Source organism: Hippopotamus amphibius, chromosome 3, assembly GCF_030028045.1.
Source record: "Hippopotamus amphibius kiboko isolate mHipAmp2 chromosome 3, mHipAmp2.hap2, whole genome shotgun sequence".
NCBI classification, from domain to species: Eukaryota; Metazoa; Chordata; class Mammalia; order Artiodactyla; family Hippopotamidae; genus Hippopotamus; species Hippopotamus amphibius.
Window position 1 is genome coordinate 68,832,888 of NC_080188.1, and position 16,785 is coordinate 68,849,672.

General features: G+C 33.7%; 1 protein-coding gene across 4 annotated transcripts in view; it reads right to left on the reverse strand.

Annotated features, from left to right (window-relative positions):
• The window catches only part of DNAJB14 (DnaJ heat shock protein family (Hsp40) member B14), a 50,381-nt gene that overhangs the window by 29,888 nt on the left and 3,708 nt on the right, over nucleotides 1-16,785 (reverse strand). For 3 of the 4 annotated variants that reach the window (XM_057727793.1, XM_057727795.1, XM_057727796.1), the window contains exon 2: nucleotides 4,107-4,278. The exons of the other annotated variant lie outside the window; for it this stretch is intronic. In XM_057727793.1, the coding sequence (XP_057583776.1) occupies nucleotides 4,107-4,278 (172 nt within the window). The remainder of the gene's footprint in view (nucleotides 1-4,106; nucleotides 4,279-16,785) is intronic. 4 annotated transcript variants of the gene reach the window in all.

The following is a 16,785-nucleotide window of genomic DNA, read 5'->3' on the forward strand; positions in this document are numbered from 1 at the left end:
AAGAACTCAGATTCTTCAAGACTAAAGTTTGGTGAGCTTCTTATATTCTCCCAGAGGTCTCTGAACTTAGCCCTATCCCAGCAACTATCTTAAATATACTGCAGCTATCAGTTTACTTGTCTGACTACTCTTCTAGATTATTAGGCCCTTTGAAGGCACAGATTGTGCCTAGTTCAGCATGTGTTGAATGGATAGATGAGTAGTTCAATTTGAGGGCAGAAATGGTGATGATTTAAAAGTCATTTTTGGAAAAAAAAAAGTAATAAATGCTGTAAGAAAAATGTAGTTGGCACCAAAAATCAATTTGGAATAGAGGAGAAAACTGTGGGACCAGGACCAGAGCTAAAAATATTACAGACACTATCTGAACACACATACACAAAAGCAATGATAGGGTTTCCCTGGTGGTGCAGTGGTTAAGAATCCACCTACCAGTGCAGGGGACATGGGTTCAATCTCTGGGCCTGAAGATCGCACGTGCCACAGAGCAACTAAGCCCATGCGCCACAACTACTGAGCCTGTGCTTTAGAGCTTGCGAGCCACAACTACTGAGTCCATGTGCCACAACTACTGAAGCCCAAACGCCTAGAGCCCGAGCTCCGCAACAAGAGAAGTCACCACAATGAGAAACCCATGCACCACAACGAAGAGTAGCCCCTGCTCGCCACAACCAGAGAAAGCCCGCACGCAGCAACAAAGACCCAATGCAGCCAAAAAATAAATAAATAAATAAATATAATAAATCTTTAAAAAAAAAAAGCAATGATAAAACGCTCAACAATCTTAAAGTCATTACTACTTGGTTTGAGTGCGTAAGATGTTTACTTATATACCAGATTAATCCTCTAAAATTGTTTAGTTGATTATTTCCTAAGCACAAAAGGCTAGGCGGTAGAAAAAGGCAGCTTAGGAGAGGGCTGCTGGATAATATAAGGAAATTAGGTTGGAATTCACAATCCTCTAGAGATGAGTCATAAAGCTAAGTACTATTACAAAGAGAAAAAAGGTAGGAAAAACAATTATTTCTCAGCTGTATCTAGCTCTACCATATTTTCCTTGCACTGAATTTTTCATCCTATATTAGAGAATAAATTCTCTGAGAAGCCAGCAAAGAGGTATAAAGTGGACAAGCTGTAGACTATATATGTCAAGTAATGCTACAAATATACTCATTTACTTAATTTTTCACATCTAAATGAGAAATTACCATTCACATATTAATTTTAATTCATATATTGTTCATTATACTCTTTTTCACCAGCTAAATGCATTTGTCACACTTTTTATAGTTCACTCCTTACTGAAAGATTCAAACCTTCTCCATCCTCACCAAAGAATTGAAAAAAAAAAAAAAGAAAACGAAGAAGAGGTAACCTATTATCTGCCCTGGAAGGATATATTGTGCAAAAAGGCCAGAAGATTTGTCTGGGAGCTCAACAAAGGAGAAATATGCATGGGTCTACTTTTATATCTTCCTTTATGTGCGAGAAAGCATATTGGCCAGGGGAGGAAGGTCCTCTTTCTATTCTTTTTTTCATATGTTATAGAGGATTTTTAAATAAACTCCAAATTTAATTGGTGTTTAGGAAAATAATTCTTTATTCCTGAGACAAAGGATTATTTATTTTATAAATTTATTTTATGTTATAAACAAAATGATTGATTTTGTTTTCACTTAAAGAACTACAGCTTAAATCCAATTCTAATGAAATCTCCATAATTCAAATAATTTTAACAGTTATACAGAAGTGTTTCTAACAGATAATGATGGCCAGTCAATGATTTCACACTGATCTTATAAATTTTTAAAATAAAAGATATATTTCCAATGAGATATTAAAAATCTCTTCAAATTAGATCCAGGATACATTTTGCCCTGTAACTTTTCAATGTATTTCAATGCAAAGACAACAAACAGTGCTTAGTTTCACAGAATATGAGTTTTACAAAGTTACACACTTTTTCTTCAGTCTTACTATAAGCTAGCTCTTACTTATGCAACGGATGCAGTATTATTGCATGGCTTCTCCCATTGAGCCAAACTGTCACTGAGCAACTTGTTTGCATAATCATGCTAACCAACAAGATAACGTGGCTTTCTTCACAAAAATCCCCTGTGTATAGGTCAAACAAAAACAAAAATATACAGCATATAAGTGTTTGCTGATCTGTTACCTCAGTAAAGCAACACTTATGAAGGCTAATATAATGAAGAGTGTTACATGATTAGCTAAGCAACTCTTATAAAGTATAAGATACCAAATGAAGTGCTTTGAATAACTTAGGGATTCTATTAAAGAATGTTCTGATCATATTACTCCCCAAAAGAAAAAAAAACTGCACTTATTTAATAAAAAGAGGCATGCTAAAATTACCAACAGAAAAACAATCTCTAATAGAGGTATACTACTGAGCTAACACTTGTACTCCATAAAAATTCAGTCTCAAACTTGGCTGGGTCCTCAGTGCTAGCCACTAATTCTCCCATTCCATCTGCCTTTCCCCTCTACAAATATTCCATACTTTTACCACTCTTCTCAAGCTTTCAATCTCATCTCTTTTCTTCTAACTCCCATAGGATAGCTTCATCTGCAATTTTAAAGAGAACATAGACCCAACAGACAGGAACTCCCTCAACATTTTATTTCCATCTGTCCAATTCTGGCCATATACAAAGTGGATCTGTACCCACAACATCTTTCATCTTTCACACAATTTACTCTTTTTAGGTCTTTTACTGAGAACATGTTCTCCCAGTAAAAAGTACTTTCTACAAGACAATACAATTTGTTTTTGGAGAGATGTGGTCTCCTGGAACACATTTCAGCACACTGTTTAATTAAAGGTTTTTTCTTAAAGAAATTCAAAAGCAAGTCTCTCATTTATTCACCTCACTTATTCAGCCACCTCTGACACAAATCTACAGCTATAAAAGTGGTTAACAACATTATTTATAACTCTCAAAGTACTTCACTACCATTCAGGCTAACCAAATACCCTTTACCATGATTAAGGAGTCCTTGATTCTTATTGTGGTTACACACAGATAAAATGTTACATTCAAGCTTTAGCATCTAAATATATATGAAGAAAAGCAAAATATAAATACATTGATACTTGATTTAAAAATAACTTCAATTCCAAATTATGGTGAGTAAAAAAGAATTAACTAAAAATAAGAATGGAGAAAAAAAGGTGAGAAAAGAAAGAAAATAAGATTAAAAGAGAAATAGATAAGAAAGGGCAAAAGAGAAAGAAAACTAGCTTTACCTACTCTTCACTTAAGCTAGTTCACTCTACTATTCACTATCCACGTTGAATTATCCGATTAATTACTGTTCAGTCCTTCATCCTTATACTTTAGTTTCCCTAGAGAGCAATTTCAGTACAACATCGATACAGCTTCCTTAAGCTGTAGCAGGAAACAATAATAGTATTTCCTGTAGTGTTTCACACTCAGAAGTTCATTTTCTTTTCAGAAAATCTTTTTTTAATTATAAAATTAATAAAATCAATCTCTAAAACCCAGTTCATAATTTTTCAATTCTACCTAATTCTTCTGCTTTAAGTAGAAGTGCATCATGAAGTAAAACTAAAACAATGAAACAGAATAGTCAGAGTAAGAAAAATATTAAAAGGAGAGGACATTATAGTATTTGCATATATATAAAGATAGCCTTAAAGAAAGAATATAAATAGAAGAAAAAAAACTATCCTTCATCACATAGAAAATTGAAAATGCTGTTGCAATTGCCCTCAATTTTCTTCTCATATGAAATTCTCCTGCTTTCATATATTTATGACAAAACAATTCTTTATCCTCTTTCAATACTGTTGTCAAAAAATTGAAACAATTTTCCTCAAAACATTTTTTTCTGTAAGTAATTTGTGCCTTATAGTTACTTTAAAAGATGGAAACTTCCATAGAGTTGGCAGTTTACAGACTGATTTTATAAAGAATACAAAGTATAAGACACCCAGAGCTCAATTCCTCAATTTCTGTTCTTCTATTGAATTATAATTCAAACCCATTTTTTAGGTGTTACAACATTAAACTTACATTAGTATCAATTGTAATTGACATATAAGTTACATTTATTCCTACCTGAGAACTCCATCTACTTGGTCTTTGGTGTAGCCTTTTCCACTTTCCCCACTACCAGGTGAGCTGTCTTTTGTGCAATTAGGCTTGCTTTGATCACCACTACCTGATGGTTTTCGGCAATGAGGGCTATTTCCAGCAGTGCTTCCATTTTTCATAATTATTTCCAACAGTGCTGTAGAAAGATACAGAAAGTATACTATGTCTGTTTACATCAAGGAACATACACATGGTCTTGAGAAGAAAGTCATAAAGCTGACAAATTGTGTACTTCAGAAAGACACACCATAGGATCTTTCTAATTAAATAGCAAGCAGTCCCTTATGTACTTAGCTGTTCACAGACCGCTGATCACCATTTAGAAGTAGAATATTAAGTTTAATGTTAATAACTCAAAATTACTATCATCCAATTAATTATGACATACTTTTATTTGCCATATCATGGTGAAACTGAAGAATATCAAACACAAAGATAGTCCCTACAGTAGCCAATGAAATTACCTACAAAGAAACAGAAATTAGACTTCCTATTTATTTCTCAACAGCAATAATGGCAGCTAAATGAGTAATATCTTCAAAATGCTCAGGAAGAATAACTGTGAACTTGAGTTCTGCACTAATTTTCTGGAAATCAGACAAGATTAAAAACATTTTCAAACAACAACTGAGAAAATTTACCACTAAGATTCACTAGAAGATACTTAAAATACATATTTTGAACAAAAGGAAAATGCTTCCAGATTGGCTGAGATGTAAAAGGGAATGGACATTATGAGGCCCAAATACTGTGGAGCAAACACTGTGGTAAATGTGTGAGTAAATCTAAATTGAGTCTATAAAACAACAATATATGTCTAGGATTTGCTATAAAATACTGGAGAGGCATAGAAGAAGGGTAGAGAGAATATACGAAATAAAACTGGTCATATATATTGATAATGATTAAAGATGGGAGGGTGGAAGGAATTGATTAAACTAATCTCTCTGCTTTCAGGTATGCTTGAAACCTCCCATGAGTTAAAACTATACACTAAAGAAAAAAAAAAAAAAAAAAAAACAAAAACAGAACTAAAGGAAAAAAGAGAGAAATGCACCTTGACAGTAAAATATTTTAACACATTTTAATCCATAACTGACACTGGGTAGATTAAATAATCACTAAGGATACAAATGATATAAATGTCTAATTTATCGAGTTTGATCTAAGAAACGTAATACAATTATATCCAACAAATGTAAATATTCATTCTTTACAGGCACACAAGGGATGAAAATTGACCACATTATAACTAGACTATATATTATCCCCTTCAAATCTCAAAGAATTAGTATTATAATATACTACAATCTCTGAGCACAAAGCATTTATGTGAGAAATCAATTACGAAAATGTAACTAGATCACAAATGCGTTGGAAAGGAAAAGAGTCTAGACAACTCATGTAGCAAAGAAACAATCAAAATAGAAATAAGAAAACAGAATGAATAAAAATGAACATACTATATATATCAGAACTTGTGGGTCAACAAATGGTGCTGGGACATCTGGATAGCTATATGCAAAATAATGAATCTGGATCCCTCCTTCACACCATAAATAAAAATTAGCTCAAAATAGATTACACACCTAAATGTAAGAGCTGAAACTATAAAACTCTTAGAAGAAACTATAGGAGTAAATCTTTGTGATTTTGATTTAGTCAAAAATTCTTAGATATGACAAATTAAGTAAAGTGGCAAAAGAAAAAATAAATGGGACCTTATCAAAATTGAAAACTTCTGCCCCTCAAAGAATATCATCAATAAAGTAAAAAGACAATCCACAGAATGTGAAAAAATATTTACAAAATCATGTATCTGAAAGAGACATATATCTAGAATATATAAAGAATTCTTACAATTCAATAAAGGCCAAAAAACTCAATTAAAAATGGGTAAAGGATTGAATAGACATTCTCCAAAACAGATATACAAGTGATCAATAAGCACATGAAAAGTTGTTCAACAATAGCCACAAGACAAATAAAAATTAAAACTACAATGAGATACGACTTTATATCCATTAGGATGCCTATAATCAACAAGATGGACAATAACAAGTGTTGGCAAGGGTATGGAAAAATGGGACCCCTCCTACATTGCTGGTAGTAATGTAAAATGGTATATCCACTTTGAAAAATCACCTGGTAGTTCCTTAAAAGAGTAAACATATAGTTACTATTTGACCCAACAATCCTATCCCCAAGTGTATTGCCAAGACAAATGAAAACATACATGTACACAAAAACTGGTTCACAAATATTCATAACAATATTGTTCATAATAGAAAAAAGTGGAAACAATCGAAATGTCCATCAACTGATGAATGGATAAATAAAATGTGATATGTCCATACAATGGAATATTATTTGACAATTAAAAAAATGAAGTACTGATATATACCACAACATGGATGAATCTTGAAAACATGCTAAGTAAAAAAGCCAGTCACAAAAGACATATGTTGTATGATTCCATTTATATGAATTGTATAGAATAGGCAAACCTATAAAGATAGAAACATCAGTTGTTGTCAAGGGTTATTGCAGAGGGAAGGATAGAATTGGGGAGAAATGAGAAATGACTGCTAGTGAGTATGAGGTTAATTTCTGTGATGAGGAAAATGTTCTAAAATTAATTGTTGTAATTGTTGCAGAATTCTGTGAACCCACCGAATAATATATTTTAAGTGAAGGAATTGTAAGGTATGTGAATTACATCTCACTAAAGCTGTTACATACATATTTTTAAAAATCCAGCAGTGTCATTACTGCATGGCTTTTGGGATCTCAGTTCCCCAACCAGGGACTGAACCTGGGCCACAGTAGTGAAAATGCTGAATTCTAACCACTAGACCATGAAGGAACTCCCAATAATTATTCTTAATATTTTATATATAAGAGAACTTTCATATCTTTTTTCCTAGCTAATGCATTCACGAGGTCAGTGAAGACATAAGATATTCAGTTTTTATAACAATCTAGTTGTAGGTGGTACAGAAACGCTCTTAGCAATCTAGTAGTTATTAACAAGAGTTAATAGTTTAGTTCATATTTAAAGCAATCACGTTAACCTTGAGAGCAGAAGCCAGCATGGTCTAGGGGGTAGTGTTTCACAACTTTCTAATATGAAAAATTTTGTGGGAATTCTGGGAAGGCAGAAGCTTAAATTTTAAATCTCATAAAATCAGAGCAATTAGATAGCAAAATCAAAACCTCATATACAAAATCCCAAAATACAAGAAGGTGGGGACAAACCACCAATAGTTACAAGATCTTTGTGGGTATTATCATCTGTGTGAGAAAAAGTAGAGGACAGTAACAGGGCAGTTTACCAGTCCACAGAACAAAATAACTCCAAAGTAGCCAACAGGGACTCTCTATGAAGCACAGCAGGTGAAAATGAGAAAAGTAAATAAAAAGGAATGGGTTTTGCTCACTACAATAGCATGTGATTGGAAGGGTTCACAATAAAAGGGCATTCAGTCACTACAATTCTCAAAACTAATCAGTCAAAGCTCTCCTCCAAAACAAAAGCCACACCAAGGAGAAACTACTGGGAACAGGATCCAAAACTGAAGAGGACAGTGGTAATAGAAAAAAAAAGAAAAGAGAAATTCCAGATAGAGTGGGGAAGGAGAAAGGAGTAAGGAGATCTTATACAGCAAAGTGACATACTTTCAAACAATACACAGAAACTGGAGAAAATCTCTGTGTATTTAGAAAAGCTAACTTCACACAAAAATGAATAAAAGAAAATGACAGAAGCAAAATATGATACAGTACATTAAAAAAAAAAGAGAACAAGATAAATCTCTGAACACAATGAAAGCACACCACAAAGACTTGCCAACAAAATAGATAAATGCTATAACCTACTATTTCAAAACAAGCTGAAAAGACTTTTAAAAATTATACATAATACAAAAGAACAACATAAATTAGAATTAAAACAACCCCCAAAATTATCTACTGACAGCTTAGGTCATAAAATTTAGGAGACAAAAAAAAAAAAAGAAAGAAAGAAAGAAAGGGAAAAATCAATTCACAAAAGAATTAAGCTACAAGAAACAGAGTTAATAAACACAACAGATAATGTTGTATAAATGACATAGAACATAAAAAGGAGGGAAAAATTTTTAATTAGACAAAAAATTAGAAAAAAATGGCAAATACTGAAGATAGTTAAAGAAGATCCAACACACATATAATAGGAGTCCTAAAGAAGCAAAATAAAGTAAATAAAACCAACATAACAATAATTGGAGAAAACTTCTGATATAAAAATAAAAAAATATGAAACCACATAATAAAAGTGCAAATCATGTACCTAAGAATACTGACCCAGAAAAACCAACATCAAGATATATTCTAGAAAAATTAATTGGGCATCTAGTCAAAAAGATCAAATGGCTTATAAAGGAAAGAAAATTAGACTGTCATCAGACTTTGCTCATCAGTAGTACTTGCATAAAATAAGAGAAATGTATATTTAGATACCCAAAGAAAGAAAATTTGAGCTAAAGATTTTGTATCTATCACTAACTTCAAGCATTAAGACCCACAGATGAGCTGTTTTCAACATTCCAGAACTTAGGGAGCATAGTTCCCACAAGGCCTTCCTAGAAATTTACTAGAGAACAGGCTTTAGGAATCCAAAATAATTAGACACAATGACATAAGGACCAATGGTGAGCATTAAATTAAAAGAGCACATGACATGTAATGATAATATGCTCTGACACCATAGATAGGTTCAAATATTTTTTTAATGGTAGGCTTTCTCTGTCTTTCCTTTTATTTGGGGAAAAAAAAGAGATTATCTGCCTTTTCTTCCTTTCTTTTTCATTTGGCAGCTGAGGCCTGGACCAAGGAACCTTATTGGGACCAAGGAAGCACTCACAGCCAAAAGCATGGCTGAGCTAGATAGGGCCTGCACCAATGGGGTCAAAAAGGCAACTCATTACATACAGTGGAAAAATGAACAAATAAGGAAATTAATGATAACAGGAGCCACATTTTATCGCTGTCAGAGAATGGAATTACAAATATGAAAATGCAGAAGGCTAGAATGAACCCTGCAGACTTCAAAGGGAGGTGTGTGAATCTTTGTACAGATTGCAAAATTAATATAGACTAAATTACTACAGGTATGTGTATACCCACAAGCATATAAAACACACAGATATGTTGGTGGGAATGTAAGTTGGTACAGTCACTATGGAAAACAGTTTGGAGGTTCCTTATAAAACTAAAAATGGAACTACCATATGACCCAGTAATCCCACTCCTGGACATATACCCAGAGAAAACCATAATCCAAAAAGAAACATGTACCATAATGTTCATTGCAGCACTATTTACAATAGCCAGGACATGGAAGCAACCTAAACGCCCATCAACAGATGAATGGATAAAGAAGATGTGGCACATATATACAATTCAATATTACTCAGCCATAAAAAGGAATGAAACTGAGCTATATGTAATGAGGTGGATAGACCTAGAGACTGTCATACAGTGCGAAGTAAGCCAGAAAGAGAAAAACAAATACTGTATACTAACTCATATATATGGAATCTAAAAAAATGGTACTAATGAACCCAGTGGCAGGGTAAGAATAAAGATGCAGATGTAGAGAATAGAGTTGAGGACACGGGGTGGTGGGGGGGAGGAAGGGGAAGCTGGGCCCAAGTGAGAGAGTAGCACAGACATAGATACACTACCAACTGTAAAATGGATAGCTAGTGGGAAGTTGCTGTATAACAAAGGGAGATCAACTCGATGATGGGTGATGCCTTAGAGGGCCAGGACAGGGAGGGTGGGAGGGAGTTGTGGGAGGGAGGGGATATGGGGATATATGTATTAATACAGCTGATTCACTTTGGTGTACCTCAAAAACTGGTACAAGAGTGTAAAGCAATTATATTCCAGTAAACAGCTTTAAAAAAAAAAAGAGAAAGACAGATATTATATGATATCACTTATATGTGGAATCTATTGATAAAATATGACACAAATGAACCTATCTACGAAACAGACTCACAGACAGAGAAGATGCTTGTAGTTGCTAAGGTGGTTGGGGGGGATGGGGTGGAGGATGATGGACTGGGAGTTTGGGATTAGCAGATGCAAACTACTATATATAGATACTGTATAGCACAGGGAACTATATTCAATATCTTGTGATAAACCATAACGGAAAAGAATATGAAAAAGAATGTGTGTGTATATATACATATAATATATATATCTGAATTACTTTGCTATACAGTAGAAATTAACATAACATTGTAAATCAACTATTCTTGAATAAAATTTTTAAAAAAGACAAACAAACCCCACAAAGATATACATACACATACTTACATGCATTCATACATACATGTATTTCTTAGCTCTGTCTACTAAGAGGACCTAGAGGCAATGACACACCTGTAGCAAGGAGCTTATCAAATGTCCATATCTTAGTTTCTAAGTATCATTATCCACTAAAAAGAATCAGGACTCCTGGGGAAAGAAATGATTCCCAGGGCAGAGAAAGTAAAAAGTGAGCCTGAAAACTTTTTTGTGCCAGAAAGTAAGGAAGTTCAAAGAATGATGAGGACATGTCAGAAAGACATAGGAGCCAGCTTGAAGGGACTCCTACTGACTAAATCTGAGGCAATCTGAGCATCAAAATGAATAATGATAATAATAGATAAAATATGAATCCATGAATCCATACTAATAAAACTGCGTGCCAACTAATAAACTGTAGAAGAAATAACGGAATAAGAAAACCAACATTTGGCAACCATCAGAAATTTATTCTGGAAAGAATCATCAATGGACGCTAAAAGGAGCTGGTGAAAGTTTGTTGTGGAACAGGATATTTACAGTTTTAAAGTATTTTCTCACAAAATATTTATTAATTACAAGAGGGAGAAAGAAAGTAAGTTTAGAGTGGAGAAACCTGGTAATCACCAACTTCACCAAGTGATCAAAGTTAACCTCACCAATAAGGACCAGATCAATGTAACATGTCTCCTGACAGTTACACTAAGAAACACTGATATGGTATGCCTGCCAAAAATTCATATTAGGAAATGTCAGCCAAACCCCAACTGAGGGAAATTCTATAAAATAGCTGGCCTGCACTCATCAAAAATGCCAAGATCAAGAAAGAAAAGAGCGGGAATATAAACTGGTACATCTGCTATGCAGAACAGTATGGAGGTTCCTTAAGAAACTAAAAATAGAGCTACCATATGACCCAGCAATCCCACTCCTGGGCATATATCCAGAGAAAGACATGGTTCAAAAGGGTACATGCACCCCAATGTTCACTGCAGCACTGTTTACAATAGTCAAGACATGGAAGCAACCTAAACGTACATCTACAGAAGAATGGATAAAGATGATGTGGTACATATATAAAATGGAATATTACTCAGCCGTTAAAAAAGAATGAAAAATGGTATTTGCAGCAACATGGATGGACCTGGAGATTATCATACTAAGTGAAGTCAGTCAGACAGAGAAAGACAAATATCATATGATATTGCTTATATGTGAAATCTAAAAAAGATGATACAAATGAACTTATTTACAAAACAGAAAGAAACTCACAGACTTAGAGAATGAACTCATGGTTATGGGGGGTGAGGAATGGGGGGAAGGGAGGGATGGGTAAGGAGTTTGGGACTGACATATACACACTGCTATATTTAAAATAATTACCAACAAGGACCTACTGTATAGCACAGGGAATTCTGCTCAATAATCTGTAATAACCTAAATGGGAAAAGAATTTGAAAAAGAACTGATACATGTATATGTATAACTAAATCACTTTGCTGTACACCTGAAACTAACACAACATTGTTAATCAACTATACTCCAATATAAAATAAAAATTGGGACTTCCCTGGTGGCACACTGGTTAAGAATCCACCTGCCAATGCAGGGGACACGTGTTCGAGCCCTAGTCTGAGAAGATCCCACATGCCGCAGAGTAACTAAGCCCATGTACCACAACTACTGAGTCTGTGCTCTAGAGCCCATGAGCCACAACTACTGAAGCCTGCGTGCCTAGAGCCCGTGCTTCATAACAAGAGAAGCTATTGCAATGAGAAGCCCGTGGACCGCAATGAAGAGCAGCCCCCACTTGCTGCAACTACAGAAAGCCCACACGCAGCAATGAAGACCCAACACAGCCAGAAATAAATTAATTAAAATATATATATGAAATAAAAATGAAAAAAGAAAAAGATAATATCCAGAGAACAAAATATGCCAAATAAATACAACATATGTCCTTTTTGCTATCAAAAGCATAACTGGGTGAACTTGTAGAATTTAAATAAGGTACATGCATTAATATCGTGAATCTGATGGTTATAATGTTGTCATGTAAGAGTGTCCTTGTCTTAAAAAACATACACTGAATTATTTAGTGGTAATAGGACATCATGTCTACCACTTACTCTTAATTGGTTCAGGAAAAAAATATAGTAAGAACAAATTGTGTATGTGTGGGGGTGGGGGAGAGGCAGTAGGGAAAAAGAGAGGAAGGCATGATAAAGCAAATGTAGTAAAATTTTATCAAATAGGAAGCCTGAGTGAAATGTATATGGGAGGTCTACACTATTTTTAAGGCTTTTCTATAAGTTTAAAAGTATTTCAGAATTTTAAAAAAGCTAAAATACAGAGGTAAAATGGAGAGAGTATATGCAAAGAAAATTTAACTGTTTTCAGTCATTTTTATCAGTGAGGTAGTATTGGTAATATTACACTCAAACTATTATGTACATAATGTGACATAAAGCAAATAATCGTGACACAGTCTATCACTTGCCATGGCCTTGAAAACCAGGATTACTACTGTGGAAGGAAAAAGATAGAAACATCAAGTGTATTGTGAGAAAAGTTTAAACACCCCAAAGTGCTTAACTTGAATTGGACTTACTAGTATAAACTTATTAAGCCATTTAAGCTTTAAAAAAAAAAAATTCCCTAGTCTGTACACTGAAAAGGCCCAGAAACAATGAGCAATCTATTAACCACAGCATCCTTAGTACCAGATTGTGACACCAAAACACGTTTCCACTAAAAGAAACCAGGGCTTATTGGAGATATGGTTGATTCCAGGTCTAGTACTGGGAATGTACAAGAGAAATATGAAACCTTGTGATATACCAGAGAAAGGAAACTATTAAAGACTACAGGGAATATGTCTACAGGACTCAGGAGCTAACGTAAAAGGGTTCCCACTGGCCAGATCTAAAAAATATTTTCTGCTTTTGGAAAAGAGGAGCCAACTCCTTTTCTCGAAAACTGATAAAAGCAGTCAAGCACTTATCATATCCTGCCTTTCCTATATGAACTGCACCACTGCGTAACCCTAAGACAGGTGAGGGGAAAGTATCTCTTTATAGAAGTATTTCAGCTAATAAAAGAAGAAATTATTTTTTAAAAATTGTGAAGTCAGATGTGAAAGTGGTTAGATGTATTCATATCTACAGGTGGCCACAAAGTCCTTCTGCATGCTAATTAGAAGTTATCTGTACATTCCCTTTCATTCTTAGCACAAACACATTCTCTCAGTGGTTTTCTGGACATCTTCCACGTTAACAGCTAAATGCTGGATATTGCTAAAGCAGGATAACATAGTTGTTTTAAATTTTCAAGGTATTATGATACTGAAAATCTTTCTACAATCTCATGCATAAGGGCTCTGCTTAACAATGGCTGTGTGTATACATGCACTCACACCACGCACTCTTTGGCTCCAAAGAGTGAAACTTTGGACAAGTTCCATTACCTCTGGGTCTCAATACCCAGTTTCATCATCTTAAACATGGAAGCAGCAAGGTTTTCTGTATTAACAATCACTGGAACCAATGCCTGAGAAGGCAATACGATTCAGTTCAAATACTGCCAGAATTTAGAACACATTGGCTTTTTCTGATTTATTAAATGTCTTAGCTACCACATGAGACCTCACTTACAATAATGTGTAGTATTACAAACATTAGTTGGGCAGATACAGTACTTATAAACCAGATTACATTTACTTTTGGTTTTAAAACTATCCAACCTTATTTTACGAATTCACTTTTCAGACAAACAGCTTTGCTTGTGGTTTTAATGTAATCTGTACTTAAGTATATCCCATATTAAGGACCAATGAAAAAGTAAATATAGTATTAAAAATGCTTATGTGGATAATCCAACAAGATCTGTTTTTATTTCATAAGGTTCTGCTGCACACCTGTTATATATAATGTCCTTCATTAACAAAACCTAAAATAACAACACGTGATTTGAAAAACAGATCTTTTCCTTCCTCCTCACAAACTGGAAATAGTTTTCATTTGTGTGATTATAAAAGTAATGTTTTTCAGCTCATTCAAAAAGGCATAACAAAGTGAAGATCGCTTATAAATCTCACAGAAGAAAAAAAATCACTCAACCATTTTGATATATTTAACTTTAGTAACTCTAGTTACTCTAGTTGGCTAGCTGTATAGCTTTTTATATATTTTGAAACAAAACTAGAATAATCTACATATGTTTGTAGCCTACCTTTATTAAATTCATAATTCAATGTATATACCATCTTATAACAATAAATCTAGATCCACATCATCTTTATTTTTTTAAGATCTTATTCAGAACTACTGCAATAGGGCAGAGAGAGCAGGCTGAACTCTGAATTCAGTAAAGACAACTGGGAATTTATAGGCAATGAGCAGGGTGAGGTGGGTCAGTGGATGGAAAATTACTGAGGCACATCATCGTTTTTAATAGGTGCACAGTATATAAATGCAATGCAATTTATTTAATCAATTCCCACTGATGGACTCTTTCCAACTTTTTGCTACAGTGACAACCCTTATATATACATTTTTGCACACTTGTCTGATTATGAAAAAACTTCATTTGTGAATATATTACCATGAAAAGCCTTACAGCTATAACTTTTCATTTAATCATTTATTTAACAAATTGTCTTCATTGACAAGGGAATGAAATTATATAAACAAGTATCATTCCAGAAAATTCAGGCCTTACAGATGCCACAAGTACATGCAAAACATTGCTAGGCACCATAGGGGTAGAAAAGATTATTAAAATTAAAACAGTTCCTCATAGCAGAGGAATTTTTAACCTAGAAGAGGAACAGCTATATACATAAATAATACAAGAAATAAATATACGGCAAGGAGAACTACCTGTTAACTAAGAATGGAATGAGTAGCTGAATCCAAATGGAGATTAATCCTAACTTAAGTATTTTATGCTTAAATAGGTAACTTAAAAATGACAGAAAAGAAACAAATATTATGTATTGTTAACTCCAAGGCACCATCCAAATACTTTTGCCATAGTAGTAATACATGAAATTCTCATAGCACTTAATAAAATAACCTTATAATAATCCTGTGAAGACTACAGATGAGAAGACTACAGCCCGGGAAAGGAAAGGGGAATGACAGGAATTGAGCCATTTTTGTGTCTAGCAGATATTTCCTATTTCACTCCTCTAGAATGTAAGCTCCAAGAGTACAAGAACTCTTATTGTTCACTGACTCCCTAGTTCCTAGAACAATGCCTGCCACAAGGAAGTATGGATTCAGTAAATATTTGTTGAATACATATATCCCCATTTTATAGATGAGGAAAATTGTGGCTTAGAGACAGTTACGGACGTTGGGGCACAAAATCATTAAATTAAGGTTCAAAACCAAATTCAGCATTCTTTCTTCAACTATAATGTCTGAAATAGTTTGTTTATTAACTGAAATTTAGAAATCATTTTATATCACTTAACTTGGTGCTATCAAAATAATTGTTCTGAATGTATAATTTACACTCACCACTACATTTTGATTGTCAGAAACAGAAAGAAAATTGAATTGTCTTAAAAGGAAGAGGCGGGATAAAACTCTAGATGTGAAACAACAGTTTTAAACGCTTTATTTTACCATTTTAAGTGAGACAAAGGGGGACAGAACTTTGAATTTTTATTAGATTTAAATTTTAAAATAATGCAGCAAAAAAAGGAAGAAAAATCTACCTACACATCTCTCATCTGAGGGGAAAAAACAAAAAGAGGACTATTTTAATTGCTACTGTGCAGATAGATGCTGCAAATTATACATGATTTATTATTTAATTAAAGTAGATACAGGATGGCCTCTTTTGAAGCTGAGGCTGCCATGTGGTTCAAATTACCATGAAATTCTTGAAAACAATTAAAATGCTCTTCTCTGAAAAAAAAAATCTATACTTCAAACTGTCTGCCAATTAATATGAAACACTAAAGTACTAAAATAGCAATGTAAAGCATTAAAACAGTAAGTCTGTATCTCTGTAAAAATCGAAAACATACCAATAATTCAATAAATATACAGTCTAAGAAACTAAAATGCAATTTACTTTCTCCTGCTGACATTATTTTTCCAGAATATTTATATTTCCTGTGTAGTAGTCATACACATACACCAATCCTTTCAAACACCAAATTCATAGTATGAAAATATTTGAAAGCTGTAAAATTCAACTTGCTTAGAAGTCCACTGCAATAAATAAACTGTATTCTCAACTAAATACTTAGAAAGCAACAATGTCCTAGATTCATCTGAAGATGAAGTTT